This window comes from Leptonychotes weddellii, chromosome 5 (genome assembly GCF_054177405.1).
Source record: "Leptonychotes weddellii isolate Sample4059 chromosome 5, ASM5417740v2, whole genome shotgun sequence".
Taxonomy (NCBI): Eukaryota; Metazoa; Chordata; class Mammalia; order Carnivora; family Phocidae; genus Leptonychotes; species Leptonychotes weddellii.
Genome location: NC_138373.1, coordinates 86,285,704 through 86,305,334, shown reverse-complemented (window position 1 = coordinate 86,305,334; position 19,631 = coordinate 86,285,704). Strand labels below are relative to the sequence as shown.

The following is a 19,631-nucleotide window of genomic DNA, read 5'->3' as shown; positions in this document are numbered from 1 at the left end:
AAATTACTGCCAAAAAAAAATTTAACAAAAGTTCTTTTGAACAGTAGTTCTCAAAGTGTGGTCCTGGCACCCCTGAAAGTTCCAAGACCTTTTTAGGAGGTCTGCAAGGTCAAACATATTTATAATAACACCAAGCTATTATTTTCTTTTTTCATCTTCATTTCTCTTATGAGTGTACAGTGGAATTTTCTAGAGCCTGTTTAATTCTAAATAGATAGAATTCAGGAGCAGATATGAGAATATAGCTTCTTGTATTAAGCCAGACATCACAGAGATTTGCAAACATGTTAAAACAATGTTATTCCTCTGACTACTTTCATTTATTTATTTATTTATTTTTAAAGATTTTATTTATTTATTTGAGAGAGAGAGTGCACGAGAAGGGGTAGGATCAGAGGGAGAAGCAGATTCCCCGCTGAGGGAGCCCTATGCGGGACTCAATCCCTGGACTCCAGGATCATGACCTGAGCCGAAGGCAGTCGCTTAACCAACTGAGCCACCCAGGCGCCCCTCTTCTCACTACCTTTAAAGATATAGGTTATTTTTGGGCGCCTGGGTGGCTCAGTTGGTTAAGCGACTGCCTTCGGCTCAGGTCATGATCCTGGAGTCCCTGGATTGAGTCCCGCATCGGGCTCTCTGCTCGGCAGGGAGCCTGCTTCTCCCTCTGACCCTCCCCCCTCTCATGTGCTCTCTCTCTCTCTCTCATTCTCTCTGTCTCAAATAAATAAATAAAATCTTTAAAAAACAAAAAAGAAAAGAAAAGAAATTAAAAAAAAAGATATAGGTTATTTTTATAAAAATGGTTTTTATGTTAACATGCAATGAGTTTATTATTGTTATTTGAAGTGACTAAATAAGGAACTCCACAACTTTTAAGTGTGTGAAAGGATCCTGAAATCACAAAGTCTGAGAACCACTGTTTTATTTATTTATTTATTTATTAGAACCACTGGTTTAGAATGTGAGTTCCAAGAGAGCAGAAGTTTTTTTGTTTTGTGCATCAGTGCACCAAGTAGCCCAAAGAGTACCTAGCATATTAAGTACTCAACAAATACCTGCTAAATGAATACATGAATGAATGGTTACTAACATGTCAGATGAACTAACACGGACTTCTCAAGGGCCTGAAACAAACAGTAATATTTGGGTTGTTGAGGTTTGTACATACATTAGGATGGACTTATTTTATGCATGCATTAGAATTATTCATGAAAAAAATTCAGAATAAAGTGAAATAATCATTTATATTTCCATCTACAACCTCTCCATACATTCAAAGACCCCTGATATAAGAAATAATCACCCTTTCATTGAAAACCAAGAAGTTCTTTTGAGTTTTCAGCATCTGAATGACTGGTCCTCTTATCTTTTTGGTACATTCACAAACTCCTATATCTTAGCTTTCACTGGACATTTGACAAGGCAAATAATGTTCCACCGAAACAAGAAAAATTTAGCAAAAAAAAAAGCGACTTGCTTCTTTCAACTGAGGACGTATGGATACTAAATTAGAAGCTTGGTCCCAAAGGGTTAATGCCCCTAGGCTCCAGAATTGATGTTACAATCTATCTAATAACTGCGATTAAGGAGAAAAGACAGAAACTAGGAAATTCAGGCTTGTAATTAATAGTAGTCCAATGAGCACCTCCTTGGAGAACTAGATGAAAGCAATTAAAAAATAATAATCTGACTTTTAATATTTATTTATTTATTTATTTGAAAGAGAGAGAGAACATGGGTGCACATGAGTCGAGGGAGGGGCAGAGGGCGAGGGAGAGAGAGAATCTCAAGCAGACTGCATCAAGCATGGAGCCTGAGGCGGGGCTTGATCTCACAACCCTGAGATCATGACCTGAGCCCAAATCAAGAGTCTGACACTTAACCAACTGAGCCACCCAGGTGCCCCCTGACTTAATATTCTTAAAAACAAAACAAGCATTAAATAAAGTTACTATTGCATTAAATAGAAACAAAAGCAAGAGACTTAAATTGATTTGCAAAGACCTCACTTGAGTGGATTATTTGTCCTATTATTTTCTCTACAGCAGCTTATCAGCAAATCTTTATTAAGTAACTACGATGTGCTCAACTCTCCTTGGCTCATAAAATCTGAGAATTCAGTGGTCCCTGGCTCATAACATTTATATTTCATCAGAGGAAGAGACAAGCAAACAAACAACCAAGATAATTTCAGGTATGGTGAACACTAAGTAAAGGAATGAAACAGACCATTGTGTTAAAGGTGACTATTTGAAGGGTAGAAGTGAGGGAACAGGGTGGGGAGCGATGATGTAGACCGGGTGTTGGGGAATCTCTCACTGAAGTGCAGTTTTAAGCCGACACCTGAAAGGCAGGAAGAGGCTTGCTGGCAGGAGCATGCAAATATAGGGCCCCCAAAGAGGTTGGAAGCAAAAGGTGGCTAGTGTAGTGGGAGCCCAGAAAGGAGAAGGGTCCTACATGGTGTGGTCAGAAGCCACATGAAATAGCTTGAAGAAGTTTGAATTTTATTTTTGAGTGCAATGAAAAGCCTTTGAAGAGTTCGATCTTGTCATGTAATTCAGTTTGCATTTTGAAAAGAATCTGGCTGGCTGCTTCATGGGAAATGGATTGCAGAGGGGCAAGAGTAGAAGCAAGGAGACCCATTAGAGATGACTGTCCCCCTGGGACAGGGACAATGGATGGCAGTTTGGACTGCAGTGGTGGCAGTGAAGAAGGGGATAAGGGAACAGACAAGGGATCCATGTGCTCTTTGTTTAAAATTATGCATAACACTTGTCTGGCTTATAGGAGGAGTTTGACAAATGGTAGCTTTTAATGTCACTGCTGGATTCTTAAGCAAGAAGCTTGCAGAGATTAACGAATTTATTCTAGCTCACAGAACTAGTAAATTCAGCCAGTGCACCGTTCCCGCTGTCACTGGGTACTCTTAGCCATCCACAGAACACCTTACCTGCGGTCTTTTTCCTTCCAATCTTTTCTGCATTTAGCTGCCATTCTGTTCATCCTCGAACATTGCTTTCAACATGTTTGTCTTGCTGATAAGCACATTATATGTATTCATGCAGTTATTGAGTAATTGCAGTGAACTAGGCTTGCATGGGGGGCGTTGGTGTTCACACACCTAAGATAGGGGTTTTGCCTCGGGAATTTTAGAATTTACTTGGGGAGACATGATTAACGCAAATGAAATAATAGAGAGACCAAAAAGAGAATGGCATAATTAACAAAGCTTTCATAAAGGATGTTGAAAGAGAGAGCATTTTAGTAAAGAGAGAGACAAAAAATGCTAGGTGAAAAGAGAAGCAAAAACAACACGCTGATTTTGTGGCACAGAGTGGGGATGTGCTTGAGAGGAGAGCATCTGCTCTGGGAAGGTGGAAGACAAAGTGGCAGGGCAGGATGGTGCCAGACCGTGCATGTAATCAAAAGCTGGGCATCAAGGATTTGGACCTGATTCAGCTAGGTATAAAGCGTTATTAAAGATTTGTAAGCAAGATTCAGTTGGAGTGAAGGCTTTGCTGGGACCAATGATCATTTTCCCTCTAATTTCAAAGATAATTATCATCATCTTTAGGTACTCATTAGGTACTTAGCTTGTAACTCTTTGCACTTTAAAACTCTATAATCTGTAGGGCTGCAACCTGTATGGAAAAGGTGCAGAGTAAATGTTTGATGATGATGAAAAGACATGTGGAAGGAAGATTAATTTGGTAACAGCATATGGCCTGAATTGAAAAGAAGAAAGCCAACAGGTAGGAAAATCATGAGGAAGTTGTTTCAGAAATATAGGCATGAAGGAAGGAATGTGGAAGAGACAGATATGAGAAAATACTTAGGAAGTAGATTTCAAAGGAACTGAGCCAATTTGAATGTGGAGTGGGTTGAAAATTAATTTAAGTCTTCAAATCTAAGTGTTTTGAAGGGCCATGATGCCACTCAGGTAAGATGGAATAATTGGCAGAGGGAATTGGTTTGGGGGAATAAGGTGAAGAATTTAGTTTTGGACAGGCATCCAAGATGATGACAGGACATTCATTTAGAAATGGCCTAGGAATTTGGCTAGATGAGAATGAAGTGACTATGTAGAAACAGGGCTGAAGTTTTGTTATAATTTTATTCACTTCAGCAGGTATTTATAGAGGCACTACTATGTGCTAAGAGCTATGGGATATAGAGTTAAATGAGGCAGAGACTTTGAGGAATTAACGTAATGGGGGAAAACAGATGTGCGAAAAGGAATATAAAGTCTAATGAAGTAAGTGTCCAGAGGAGATTATATACTAAGAAAGTGAATTAAATGGCACTTATTAGGACACAAATTTCCCACTAGAGAAAACTGGAGAGTCCATGAAAGCACCCGTAGGTAGCTCCTTCTGCTTAATCTTTCCTGCTCTGTGTCCTGCTACTCTGGCCAAACTGTCTGGATTCAGGACTGGCCCCCAAGTGAAGGCAATCATTTCAAAGTCAGGCATGAAGAAGACCCACCACCAATCAGGTGGCCCATCCGGAAAATTTGTCCCATAAAAGCCCTTCTTATCGAATAGTGAATGACAGATACATTTCGATCCTCTTGCTTGGGATGTTTTAAATGTAAGTCACAGAGAGTAGTCACTAGAAGCAGAGACAGCAGTAGAAGTTGGGACTGTATATGAGAAAGAAGCAGAGAGATGCTGATTCAAGAGAATGGCAAAATTACTAGAGCATGGGCAATAGACGCTTGTCAGTGAGGGGATGAGCAAGGCACCAGAGCCTGTTGCAGGATCCTAAGAACTGCAGTTGATTTCTGGAACCGACAGTAGTTCTGGCCAATGATATGTTTTTCTAAGGTTTCCTTCTTTCCTTAAAATAAGCCCTCAGCATTCATAGTGCTCTGAACATGTCCCGGCACTTTATAGCTCGTAAGAGCCCAGCTAGCACAAAGGAATTTCTATTGTTTGGGCTTTCATTATATCTGCAGAAGAGGGTGTCTTGTGAAGGATAGGTCAGTGTGATCTTCATAAAGCACGATCAAGGGACGCCTGGGTGGCTCAGTCGGTTAAGTGTCTGCCTTTGGCTCAGGTCATGATCCCAGGGTCCTGGGATCAAGTCCAGCATTGGGCTCCTTGCTCAGCGGGGAGTCTGCTTCTCCCTCTGTCTGCTGCTCCCCCTGCTTGTGCTCTCTCTCTCTGACAAATAAAATCTTAAAAAAAAAAAAAGTATGATCAAAAGGATGTTGACAAGGACACGTGTGTATGTGGCTGCCTTCCCCGAAGAGTGTAAGAGTAGAGGGTAAAAACCTCAATTACATCTCAGAGCAAACCTCGAATCCCCGTTTATGCTTTTTGCTGTTCCGTCTCTCTTTTCCCATCGTGATCACAGTAGAAGTCTGTGGGCTTGTCCTTGGGGAGAGCAGAGAAAAGGAGAGCCATGGAGACTATTCAGTGCAGGCACCAAGCTTAAAGAAGAAAACCCCAGAAGACAGTAGACAGTGTAGCTGCCAAGAGCCATTGAGTGTCAAGATCAGAGTTTCTCAGTGTACAGACTGCTCACCACCAGTTTAGGATCACCTGATTTGTTAAAAAAAGAAGATTTCTAGATCACCTTGCCCCAACTGAATGGAATCTCTGGGTGAGCGGCCTAGGAACTTGCATTTTCCTAAGTATGCAAGGTGCTTCCCTTTGAGACCCACTGCTGTGAGCCCTGTGTCAAGGAAAGAAAGAGAGTTCTGGCGTCTGAGCAAGAACTCAGGACTGAAGGATGGAAAAGTTTGGCACAGCATAGGCATACATTGCTGTAGGAGTGAAAAGGAAAGAGAGAAGGTGTGTGAGGTAAAGCTGGAAGATAGGGTGCACAGAACAGAGTGGCATGCAGGTTCGCTCTGGGAATCACGAGCCTAGATGATAATTGAGACCATGGAGATGGATTAGGTTTCTGCTAATGCCAGAATTTTCACAATCAGCATAAAAGTGCTATATAAAGCTCTCTCCTCCTCTTTATTTTAGTCCTTGTTAGATTTATGGAGCACCAACTACAGGGAGAACATTGTATTAGCAGCTGTCAAGGAAAACAAGAGCGTATCATGTACTTGAAGTTGGACAAAATAAATCTGTAGTTTATACTTAAAAGCGACTACAAAGCAACATCCAAGTAAGTGCAAATTCGTTCATTTAACAAAAACTCATTGTGTCCATTATGTGCAGACACTTTCCTTGACTCCACAGGGTGTGGTTTATCAGAAGGTGACCTGGGTGAGTTTAAAGGCATTTTTTTGAAAGAAAGTGAAAACAGATTACTGAGAGTTTAAGACACTCTAAGTAAGGATTTAGAGTCACAGAGTTCAGAGGGAGGGTACATAACTTCATTCATTCAACACTCCATAAATATTTATTAATGCCTATTGTGTTGTAGACACTGGAAATACAGCAGTAAGTAATAGACAAAAATCCCTGCCCTCCTGGAGCTTAATATTCTGGTGGAAGAAAGACAAGAAAGCATAATAAATAAGTTATATAGCATATTAGAAAATGGTGTTTTGGAAAAAAGAAAGCAGGAAGAGAAACAGGATTTGGGGGGGAGGGAGAGATGCAATATCAAAGATGATCTTTTGGGAAAAACTCGTTAGAAGGAGACGTTTATAAGTCTCCTATAAGGGGACACCTGGGTGGCTCAGTCGTTAAGCGTCTGCCTTCAGCTCAGGTCATGATCCCAGGGGTCCTGGGATCAAGCCCCGCATCGGGCTCCCTGCTCAGCGGGGACCCTGCTTCTCCTTCTCCCTCTGCCTGCCATTTCCCCTGCTTGTGCTGTATCTCTGTCAAAAAATTAAAAAAAAAAAGTCTCCTATAAGATCTGTAAGTGTCAGGAAGATCTGTGGCTATGTAGTGGACATGTGTTCTGTTAGGAGGCAGCAAGTGCAAATTCCTCCACAAGAAGCCTGCCTGGCATTTGCGAGGAACAGCCAGGAACCCGTGTGTGTGTGTGTGTGTGTGTGTGTGTGTGTGTGTGTGTGTGTGTAAGTGAGGAAAGGGGTAATAGAATAGAGTTCAGAGAGGAAAGGGGTGAAGGGTGTCACATAATCTAAGGCCATAAGACTTGGGAGATTTTTGCTTTTCTGTTAAGTGGGATGGAAGCCACAGCAGGATGGGAGACTCTAGAGATGGGAGCAGAGGAGTGAACATGATCTGACATGGATAGTTCATTTCAGGGGGGGACCTTGGGCCCAATTTTTAACCTCTCTAAATTTGTTTCCTCATCTGTAAAATAGTGAAAAGTATTCGTCCTCAAAAGGTTGTTGTGATGATTAAATAAAATGATATGTACAAAACACTGAGCAACTGCTTGACACAGAGTAGGCACATCCTTTTCCCTTCCCTGTCTTCCACTTCCTCTCTTCTCTCTTCCACCTGGTACCAGGTGCTAGGAGAGAAAGACCAGAATAAGCCTTGCAGGTGACAGCCCACCTAAGGGGTAGGAAGAGAAGGGTGACAGTTGGTTTAAGGCCTATGTTAAGTGATGTAATAGTTGGGATTTAAAATAATCATTTTATTGTGTTTTACGATGTGGACTAGAGAGACAGAACTGGAAGTTGAGACTCAAGATAGGTGGTCCTATTAGATGCAGACGCCCGTCTGCCAGGCCTCAATCTTGAAAACTCACCCGAACAATTTACCTCTCTAGGTAGTTTATCAGACTCTGGGTTATGCTAGCAATTTTAATTGTTCTTTTGTTAAACGTGTTAACTCCCTGAACGTTAACTGATTAATCTCGGTCTTCTAATTAATGTTTGAGTGATTTTCCTCAGGTCTAAACTATCAAGGGCACTTAAACACAGTTTGCCTTCTGTTTGTGCCCTCATGGGCAATAGGCACATTTGAGGTCGCTGTTTAGAATGACCTGTGACGACTTCAAAACATTCATAAAAACAACAACAAAAAACAACAGACCTCCTCCCCGTTAGGATAAATGATGAAAGCCTATGTCATGTCTGTTTGGGCTTGGGGCTAGGTTCCCAGCCCCCAGTGTTGAGGCTGGTAATCACCAAGCCGTGGTCAGAAAGCCCCTGGGTGGGGAACTGTCTGCCTCATGTCTCCCTAAGTCACCGAAGTCGCCTCCCACATTTGGTGACTGCATTGTTTATTTACTTGCAGTAAATGACAGTAAATGAACGACCCCGAGCGGCGGCGGATTTCCCGCAGCTTCTCGCAGTAGACCAGAAGGGGTGCGGCACAGTCGCTCACGGAGCCCCCGGCGTGCGTGCAGCCCACCACCCGCCCGCCCGGGTGCGGGTCTGCCGCTGCGGGCTAGGCTCTGCGGCGAGAGTCCGGAGGCGGGCCGCCGCGTGGGTCCGGCGGTCCCTCCTCCCCGCCCCGCCGAGGCGCCGCCCAGACCCCCCTGCTCTGCCGGCCCGGCTCCCCCACCCTTCGCCGCCCGCCACCCCCTTCCCCCGCCGGCCCGGCCCCCGCTCCTCCTCCGCTGGCCGGGCCCGGCCCCCTCCTTCTCCCCGGCAGCGCTCGCAGGGATCCCTCTCTTCCCTCTTCCCACACCGCCCTCAGCCGCTCCCTCCCCGCACGCGGGTCTGTAGAGGAATCGAGCGCCGCGCGCATCGATAGCTCTGCCCTCTGCGGCCGCCCGGCCCCGAACTCATCGGTGTGCTCGGAGCTCGATTTCCCTAGGCGGCGGCCGCGGCGGCGGAGGTACAGCGGCGGTGGCGGCGGCGGCGGTGGCGGCTGCCCGGCCAGTACTCCCGGCCCCCGCCATTTCGGACTGGGAGCGAGCGCGGCGCAGGCACTGAAGGCGGCGGCGGGGGCCAGAGGCTCGGCGGCTCCCAGGTGCGGGAGAGAGGTACGGAGCGGACCACCCCTCCTGGGCCCCTGCCCCGGTCCCGACCCTCCTCGCCGGCGCCGGGCGGGGCCGGCGGCGAGTGAATGAATTAGGGGTCCCCGGAGGGACGGGGAGGGGGCGCGGGCGCTGAGCCCCAGCGGGCGAGCGGACCGGGTGGGGGTGTCTGCAGGGGGAGGCGCGGGGACGCAGCGACGCGGGGAATGAGGAATGGGCGGTGCGGGGCTGAGGAGGGTGAGGCTAGAGGCGGCCGCCGCTTGTGCTGCTTCCTGGACGGGGAACCCCTTCCTTCCTCCTCCCCGAGAGCCTCAGCTGGAGGCGGCCGGGGGAGAAACTCGCGGGCTGGGCGGGCTGCCCCTCGGGGCGGTCGGGTGCGGTGGAGGTTACTCCCGATGCGCTCCGATCTCCCCTCCCCCTCGTCGTCCTTCTCTCTCTCTCTCTCTCTCTCATTCTCTCTCTCTCTCTCTCTCCCTTCGCTCCCGCACCTCTTCCTCCCTTCCCAGCCCTCTGCTGCCTCGGTTACTGCCTTCTCCGCTGCATCTAGCATCTCTAGGACGAAGGTATAAACTTCTCCCTCGAGCGCAGACTGGACGACGGATAGTGGTCCCTTCCAGTGTGTAGGGGGTATATGAGTAATAGGAGAGGTCACGTTTTGGAAGAGCCTAAGAAAGTGCTTAGAGACCACTGTTTGTGGTTATTGTGTTTGGAAAAAATGCATCTGCAGCCGAGTTCCTGACTGCTCCCCTCCCCCATGTATGGGCTGTGACATTGCTGTGGCCACAAAGGAGGAGGTGGAGGTAGAGATGGTGGTGGAAGAACAGGTGGCCAACACCCTACAACGTAAAGCCTGTGACTTAGTGAAAAGGAAAAAGTTAATCCCAGAAGGTCTGTTTTGCTTTGTCAAGTTAAAACACAGAAAACCCGCAGAGCAGAAGCGGGGCTTTTTCCTTGCTAGTTGAGTGTAGACAGCAATAGCTAAAATCGTACTTAAAGTTTAATTTGTCTGTTCTTGTCCTTTCCCCTGTCTCTTGTATATTATCTTTATCCTTACAAATTTGACCGCCGTCCCAAGAGTTATTACAGTACTCCTAAATAGCACTCATATGTTTTGTTTTGTTTTTTTTTCCAAACTGACTTGCAAGAGGAGTTAATTGTAGCAATCTTCCAGCCAACTGCCTGAAATACTCTTAGGCATGTGCATGCTTTAGCTGAAGTCCTAAGCTAGCATTTTTAACTCTTGACATATATCAAAACAAGGGTTAAAATAGAAAGGTATTTTTAATTTTTATACAATATACATGTTATATTTGTAATGGAAAAAAATCATTGAAAAAGAAATTACAAAGGGAAAAATTCTGTTCCTAATCATCATGTCAGAATCAACCATATGAGTGATGTCACTCTTAGGTGACTAAGGTCCAAAATGCTGATTCGACCATGAGATAGACTATAGATATCAAATATGGTTGATATCAGCATACTGTTTACTTTGAGACTGTAGCCATCCACAGGCATACTTGATTTTAAGAGACCGTAGATGAGAGGATAATTCAGTTTTATGACAAAAGTGGTTTTCTTTTTCCCTTAACAAAGTGTTGGGTTCTAGTCCCACTTTAGCCTCCGTAGCTATCTTAGCTTTGGGTGAGGGGGCTCTTTCTGGCCTATGATCTTCAGTAAGTCTCCTTGGGAACCCAGTTCTCTCTAGTGGATTTAAATATACTTGGTTTCTAAAATAATTCAGGGATTTTTTTTTTTTTCCAGAAAGAACAGCTGCATAAACAGGTAGACCAGAAGGTGTGTGTTTCTCAGCACTCACACAGTTAAGCTCTATAATCTCTTATCTGTTCACAGTATCTCCTAGGCTAGCAAACTTTTTAGCTGCAAGGACACCTTATACTCTTGAAAATTATTGAAGATCCCTATATGGGGTATGTCAATATGTACCATAATACAAATTAAAACTGAGAATTTAAAAAATTGATTAATTCATTTAAAAATAGAAATAATAAGCCTATTACTTGGGAACATAATAGCATTTTTATGAAAACTTTTTCAAAACAAAAATTAGAATAGTGGCATTGTTTCACATTTTTGCTAATCTCTTTAACTATATTGCTTAATAGAAGACATCTGCATATCTGCTTCTGTGCTCGCTCTATTGTGATCACATCTGGAAAACTACACTCGTTAACGAATAAGAGTGGCAAGGGTAAATAACATTGCAGTAGTAATGGTATTATTAGTATTATTGGTTTTCGCCTCTTGGACCCCCCCAAAAGTTTTAGGAATGCTGCTGGATTCCTGGACCACAGTTTGATAACTAGTGTTCTAGGCTACCCAAATTGTTTTAGGGGGTGGGATAGGCAGGGAGCTAGAGTACATTTTGGTGTGATTCTCCTCATTGTTCCCCATTTCCTATTGCCTGTATTTGGAATGAAAAAGTGGGAGCGAACAGGATAAGATACATGCTTGGGAGAGGCTGCCAAGGTGGCCTAGCAAATAAGGCTAGGTGGCACAAAATAGGCCAGGGGGGCTGTAATATAATAGTCTTTGATACAACAGTTGTCTAGCCTAACTGTTCTTTGTGAGAAGATTCAGGAATAGTGTAAGGAAGTAATGGTTAGTATGTTACCATTTGGAACTTTTTTGGGGGGGTGGCGCTTATTTGGATAATTCTTGGTCTTCAGTTAATAGGATACTGCATGCACTATATTGTTTATATTTGCACATTCATTAATTTAGAATAACTTATCCTGTAATTATTGTGAATTTACTGCCATTCTTTAGTTCAATCCTTATTTTTAATAATGTAGTTATTGGGGGGAAGAAGATAAAATTAAATAAATTCACTCTATTTCAAAAAGTTTGAAACAGCTGATTAAAAAATATTTCTGTCTTGAGCTGTCAGCCTTATAAGTTGCCAATATTTATTTCAATTGTTGAGAGACTATATACAAGAAGCAGAGAGTAAAAGTCACTGAGAAGTATTCACTTACAGCTTTTAAAATTCCTCTCATTAAAAGCAGTGCTTATCTTTAAATTTTATATACTTACATTTTTCTGGTGCAAAGTGCTTTTTTCAGCACTAATATAGGATTATATATTGTGACAGATGATGAAGTCACCCATACTGAATAGTTCAAAATTCTTAAAATTCTTTTAGTTTTTATATACCATTATTTTACCCAGCAGATATTTTACAGATTGAAATGTTACCAAATCTGCTTTGGTGTCTCAATTTTTATTTCCCCACTACACAATCCAGCTTTATTTGTCAGTCTTCCCTTCAGCCCCCAACTGACTCTTGTTAACTCCAGGAGAACTACTGTGAGGATGCTTTTAGAAAAGTTGTCTATAGCTGTTGGCTCTGACAAAGGCACTCAGCATATCCACTTGTAACTCTTAGGGGCCAGAGTCAACTAGGAATACTGTAGAAGTAGCTGTCAACAAGTTTTGTGTGGGTGTGTCCACAGGGTATAGACACTTGTGTTGAGTGAAGTCATGGCATGTTCCTTTGAGAGCCATTAACTGCTACAGAACAGCAGACTGGCTATTTAGATAGAACAACCTGAATATAAGATAAAAGAACTTTGTACTCTGAATGCATTTTCTCAAATGTTGATGGGAGAGTTTGTAAACGAAGTGCAATTCATTACAGTACTCATCTGTAGTCAACTGAAGTTTTCATCACTGAATTTGGTGAAGCATTTTGAAATAATTTTTTTTATATAAGGGTGAATTTGTGTTAAAAGATATTGATAGAGTGGGTTATATTAACCCATGTTCTAACTTATATTAACCACATGTTCTAATTTAGTCACATTTTCATTATTTTTATTATAAGGCCTGCTGAAAATGACTGAATATAAACTTGTGGTAGTTGGAGCTGGTGGCGTAGGCAAGAGTGCCTTGACGATACAGCTAATTCAGAATCACTTTGTGGATGAATATGATCCTACAATAGAGGTAAATTTTATTTTAATATTATGCATATTGATTTGTGCAGGCCCATTCTTTGGGTACAAAAAGAAGGTTTCTCTGATCATTTTTTGTGACTTCTCATTACAAGGCAATTATACTGAAAATGATTTTACCAAGTTTTCTGAAATGTACTTGGGTTCCATGGCTTTATTCTGAAGTTATATATACAACCAGAGATTTGGAGAGCCCTTCTTCTCTCTAGAGAATATTAAGATGTATAACGTTCGTTCTACGTTAGTATATGTCTTTTTTAATTGTAAGTGTATCTCAGAGTTCGGTGAGAGGGTAAAAATGTGAATTTACATCTTACAAATTCAGTCATTAAAAAAAATGGCTATTTTTATGGGGTTTTTTTGCTATTTTATTTTTTTTTAAACGATTTTATTTATTCATTCGAGACACAGAGATACAGAGAGAGAGAGTATGAGCAGGGGGAGAGGCAGAGGGAGAGGGAGAAGCAGGCTCCCTGCTGAGCCAGGAGCTCGATCCCAGGACCCTGGGATCATGACCTGAGCTGAAGGCAGACGCTTAACCATCTGAGCCACCCAGGCGCCCCTTTTTTGCTATTTTAATGTCACATACAGGTTATAGTTGAATTGTACTGGTAAAATGTAATCATTTGGTGATTGGTTTTTAAAAAAACCACTTAGGAGCGCCTGGGTGGCTCAGTCGTTAAGCACCTGCCTTCGGCTCAGGTCATGATCCCAGCGTCCTGGGATCGAGCCCCACATCAGGCTCCCTGCTTGGTGGGAAGCCTGCTTCTCCCTCTCCCACTCCCCCTGCTTGTGTTCCCTCTCTAGCTGGCTCTCTCTCTGTCAAATAAATAAATAAAATCTTAAAAAAAATTAAATTAAAAAACCACTTAATTAGTAGCATTTTCCGTTTTCTCCTCACATTGAAGTAGGGGAGAACCTACAGCGAGCTACTGATACATTGTAAAATCTCATTCTTTGTGTATTTTATATCTGTATCTATTATCAGATGCTATATAAGGGCACCACTATCAATCCCTACCTTTGTTTTGCAGCCCTCTTTTAATTTACTCAAAGAAATGTTAGAATTGCTTTTATTACAAATTGATTACTAAATAATTTTTTAAACTTTTTTAATTTCATGAAAAATTGCCAAAGTAAAGGCCAACAGCAAAATAATAGAATTAAGGCCTGCAAGAGACCTTGAGAGGTCACATAATATTTCCTACTGCCTTCTGGCAGCACTATACTCAAATTATCTCAAGCAGATAAGGATTTATTTAATCCTAAAGACCTGCAGGAGGGGATGGCACATCACTGTCCTTGTTAACTCACTTCCAGATTGTAATTATGAACGTATTTTACACATAATCTGAATATTCATGTTAACTGCAACATCGATGGAGATGGAAATAAATATATCACCTGTCTTTGAAATAGACTTATGTTGTTAGTTTATTTCTTAGACTTATTATCCCAGGTTAAGCAGTCCTAATCCCTTAGCTTTTATTCTGGGTCTGCAGATCATATCATTTTTTTAATCAGCTCTGAAGAATTTCCCAGAACTTTCTCTGAGTCTCTCGCTGTGGAATCTGGAACAGGTTAAGATGCCCTGTTAAGGGACTGTGCTGTATGATGTCTTCAAGAACACTTTGACTGCATTGAGGTAGATTCTGAGGGCACTGGTGGCCTTGGCAAGATGTTTATGCAGTTAGAACTTTGAGGATTGATTAGACAGCTTCATAAGGAAATGTCAAATATTTTTGGTACTGCAGGAAAAAAAAGAGAGAAATAACGCTTATTTGCAAAGATATGATTTAAACCTAGCCAGCTTTTATTTGGCATGAGGAAAGGGGAAGAGTCTAACTGGAGTGGACCACCTGTATAATAGTCTTCTATATTTTCTCTTGACAAGTCAGTTCGGTGCTGTATGATGGTTTTGTTTTTTTCTTTTTTTCTTTGAGGAGGATTAAATAGTTCACCCAATTCGAAAACCAGGGTTACTTGGCATACTCCATTTAAATCAGAAGTAAAAGGAAGTTTTAATAGAATTCAGATTAAACACGGAAGTTTTCCTGGGATTTTGGAAGGTGATTTTAGCAGAAGTGCTCTCCATCTTCTTTGAAAGTCAAGGGTTTCCATTACACTCTGTTTCCTATGTGCTGTACAAGATAATGTGATAAAACATGTTGGGAAGCCTTTCTGTCAGAATTGTTAAAGTACAATATAAATCTAAAATAAAGCCAAAAGTTAATCCTTTGAGTGAAGGTAGAAAAAGTTTATAAATTCAAACCCCTAACTCTGATTATGATTTCTGCCAGACCAGAAGACTTGACTCTGGGGAAGCATTGATTACCTGTGAACTTTGAAACTTTGACATTCCCTCACTAGTTTAGCTGTCTGGGAAAAGCTATCAGAGATCGTCTCTTGTCTTCCATATTATAGTGAGTCTTAGGGAACTGACACATTAAATTCTTGGTGTAGTTCAATTACAAGAAAGACAAGGTAATTTAGTAGCTTATTTTAATAAACAGTGGTTAAGCAAAAATGCTGACTTGATTTTTTATAATAAAAAGAGTTTAAAAAGGAAATTTGGGGATATCACTACTGCTATTAGATTTTGATTGGTGAATAATGTAGGTCAAAGAGAAAGTGAGGGAGAACATAGACTGCACATTTGGAATTCTCATCAGTTTTCCTGAACTAAAACAAATGGAAAGAATTTTTTAAAAAAATTAAAGAATACCATTTTCTAGTGGTTTAGAATTTACAAAGATTTATACTAGGAGGTAAATAAAGAAGGTGGTCATTTTTTCTTTCATTTTATAGATAAAAATGGTCTCTGAGAGGTTGTAACTTGCCTGAGAATACTTAGCTAGTAAATAGTGGACTTCTAAGTTTGCTGAGACCAAGTTAAGTGGGATTTCCACTATACCCTTCTATATACAACTTTAAAAATGAGAAACTAGTCTTTAAGCTAGGAAGATATTTAATATTGGAGGCTGATTCAGATTTATCGACATACCAAAATTTGAACTTAGCTTCCTCTCCAATGGCATCTTAATGGCAGAGATATGATATAAAATTAAATGGGTGTGATGCATAGATAGATCATGCTTATATTTGAGGCTGTGCACATGATAATCAGCTTCTGTTTTGAAACATTTTACCTTTATCTTTTGTGAAGTTCACCAAAGAGTTCCAGAAGAGTTCTGTTAATGTGACACTTATAATTCAGTCTAAGTATTATGCCCTTCTTCGATGAAAGTTTCCTACTCAGTAAGGATGATGGGTTCTTGATTGGATTGATTTGTTCCAACTTTATTGCTCTGAGCTGTGGAGTATGTATTCAAGATTTATCAGTTTCTTCTTTTACTTTTTCATGTTAATTATGGAATTTATTTTACTTGCTGAATAAGGTGTAATAGCTAGAACATTTGTACTATTAAACCAGTATTGAAGAATGGTGTGAGAAAAGCACTGTATAATGTTGAAAGCCGTTATTTTTCTGGTTTTATACTTATGTAGCAGTAGTTATCAATGAGGGGTGGGTGACTTTGTTTCCCGGGGACATTTGGCAGAATCTAGAGATATTTGTGGTTGTTAAATCTTGCAAAGGGGCACTGCTACTGGCATCTGTGGAGGCAGGGATGCTGCTAACCTAACTACGGTGCACAAGACCGCTCCCACAACAAATGAGCTGGCCTCAAGCGTCAGTGGTACTGAGGTTGAGACCCTCCTATGTGTTATATAAAGCTGTCAACATCTCTCTCAACTTGAAGTCTCTGAATAAGGTCTATGGTAGAGACTCTAACATAGCACAGATTTAAATTTTACCTTTTCTAAACTAATAGTATATTAGTTTAGCTGATTCTAGCGTTCTATTAAAACATTGTTTTTAAAATAAAGTACACAGTAATTTTGTAAATGCATTTCTCAAGGCTTTGGCCAGCTCTTCCCCCCCATTTCAAGTGAGTGCCCTCTGCTGGTCAATTTATTTGCTTTTATAGTAAGTGACAATGAAATACCAGGTTTGGGTATTTTTCCTATTTAAACTGTGTGTATAATCAATTTATAAATATGTAAGTTTTATTTAGAAGTCTGATTTTATGTAATTTTTAAAAATCTAAAGTGTCAGTTTTATTCTCTGCTAATATTAAGATTACTGTGTGAACTAGTTAGGCCTAACTAATTAAATACATAGGTGAATATTTTTAACTAAGAAAGGAAATGTGGCAGTGAAGGAGAAAATGGGGTGGTTCCGTTGTTAACCCTTCCCGAGGTTACTTTGTCTGAGGGACTGGGAATAAAAAGTGGCACTTTGACTCTGAATTTCTTTACATGCACATAGGAGCTACGCTACAGAGTTCAAGGCTTAGCGATGTGTTACATGGAGTGTTACGAAGGGCCTATTGGAAAGTGGTAATTGTGACAGTTCACATTGTCTAGATTTTTTTACAGTACTGTAGAATAGTCGTGAGCACCTGATTTTTAGAATAAAGTAACACAAAATGCAGGCCTTGTATTTAGGTCAATTTAAGAATAAGTGTTTATTTAATAATAATAACTGCTTATTTAGACCTGCATGTTAAAAATTATCAGACATATTTTATTCTTACTTGGATTTTTATAAATACAAAGCTTTACAAACATAGAAATGAAAGTTGGTAACAGAAGTAAGTGAAAGGAAAAAAAAATATTTTTATGATTTGGCATCTCTTAAGATTCTGGTTTTAACAAGATTCTGGTTTTAACAACACGACCAATTCCTTAATTCCATAGTAATTATTCAGTGCCCACTCTGTACCATACAGGCTTCCTAGGGGCTGGAGATACTTTGAGAAGCAAAAGGGACCAGATCGCACTGCCTTCATGAAGCTTACTGCCTTAGATGTATTTTGAAGAGCAGTGCTTCTAGACAATGATCCTAATTCTATTTAATGTAATTTAGAGGCTTTGTGCTTTAGGAGGGCATTAGATTTCTTGCATCTCCTTTAACTGTATTGTCACAGAGTGCCTAGGTTTATAGGCAGTTACATTATTGTAATCTTAATAAAATTAGTAGAAATGGGTAGTAAAAATAAAATATTTGAGAGGATTAAGTAGGGACACAGTGCTTATGTTAGGTAATTTTTCAGCTTCTTATTTTGAAAACTTCCAACCTATGGAAAAGTAGTGAAAAGTAATACTGTGAATACCTGATAGCCTTAAACAGGTTACACTGATTATTTGGTTAAGGCAATGTCTATCAGTTTTCTGTCGATGTAAAGGTATCTTCTTTTTCTTTAGTATGTACCCTATGGGGAGATGCTTTGAGACTATAAACTATCCTATTCTCCAACATACTTGCACTCAGTGGGATATAGCATCCACTGATAATTCTTGACAGAATAAATTACTACAGTAGTGGTTGCAGAATGGTACGTCATCTTATAACCCTGTCATTACTTCTACACTTCTTTTAGTTAACATCTACCATAGATTATTTATTTATTTATTTATTTATTTATTATTTGACAGAGAGAGAGCACAAGCAGGGGGAGGGGCAGAGGGAGAGGGAGAAGCAGACTCCCCACTGAGCAGAGAGCCCAACATGGGGCTTGCTCCCAGGACCCTGGGATCATGACCTGAGCCGAAGGCAGACGCTTAACTGACTGAGCCAGCCAGGCGCCCCAACATCTACCATAAATAAGGGCTCTCTCTTTTCTCTCCCCTTGTTTGTTTTTTTCTTATTTGTATTAGTGTGGACACATGGATTCTTTTTTTATTCAACATATTCAAGTCTATTACTGTACTTTATTTTTTGATCTCAGATTTTTTTTTTTTTTAAGATTTTATTTATTTATTTGACAGAGAGACAGCGAGAGCAGGAACACAAGCAGGGGGAGCGGGAGAGGGAGAAGCAGGCTTCCTGCTGAGCAGGGAGCCTGATGTGGAGCTCCATCCCAGGGCCCCGGGATGACCTGAGCCGAAGGCAAGTGCTTAATGACTGAGCCACCCAGGCGCCCCTCAGATTTGTTTTTGATATGGCCAATGAATCCCTTTCAAGCTGGCCTCTGTATCCTTTTGACAGGCCTCCATCAGCTTCTGAGCTCTTTCTTATTTTCTGGCACAGTGTGTTCCAGGTGCACGTTGTACTTTCCGTGTCTTCACCCTGGATTCAGCCATTTGTCCTAGGAGTCCTAATTCCTTTTGGTGGGGAATGGTATTTAGAAATTAAGACCCAGATGTTAGAGGGGTGCCTGGCTGCCTCCATGGGTGTGGAGATTAAAGAAAAAAAAAAAAAAGACCTAGATGTTAGGTATGCTTATTGCTGCTGGGGTGTCACTGCTTCTAGAACCTTTTCAATGGACAGAACTGAGAAATATATTTTATTTAAAAATCATGAGTTCCTTCTTCCTCACCTTCCTCCATTATCTTTTTCTCCCATGGTTCTACCTTGTATACATTTCATTGTTAAATATCAGACAGCTGTTGAAATAAAATATCAGTCTTCAATCCTTGTTCTTGCAGTATTATCTTAAGTAATACAGATTGAGTGAATTAACATTAGGTTAGCTTCTGTATTCATGGAATTGGGATTAAACATTTTTCTTCACTGACAAAAGTAGGGATCCTTCCCTTTTTCAAAATATTCGTAAACCACTTAGGAAAACATCTAGGAAAAGATTGAGCTATTTGGGTATATGAAAATTAAGACATCATTAAAAATACAAGGAAACCTGGGAAAAGTATTTGCATCATATATCCATCAGGAAGCTCTCATATATAAATTAGAAAAAAGCAAACATCCAAATGGAATAAAAAAGAAGCTAAGGATGTAAATAGACAGCCTGTCCATCAAAAATAAATAAAACAAATGAC

The 19,631-nt window shown here is 41.0% G+C and overlaps 1 protein-coding gene across 4 annotated transcripts in view; it reads left to right on the top strand.

The window, feature by feature from the left end:
- Positions 1-8,504: 8,504 nt before the first annotated feature.
- KRAS (KRAS proto-oncogene, GTPase) overlaps positions 8,505-19,631 on the top strand; it is a 35,844-nt gene continuing 24,717 nt past the window's right edge. Inside the window, exons 1-2 of one of the 4 annotated variants that reach the window (XM_081821361.1) lie at positions 8,505-8,817; positions 12,659-12,780. In XM_081821361.1, coding sequence (XP_081677487.1) covers positions 12,670-12,780 — 111 coding nt within the window. In that variant the 5' untranslated portion in view covers positions 8,505-8,817; positions 12,659-12,669. The remainder of the gene's footprint in view (positions 8,818-12,658; positions 12,781-19,631) is intronic. The other 3 variants (XM_081821358.1, XM_081821359.1, XM_006727737.3) reach the window with 3 other exon arrangements.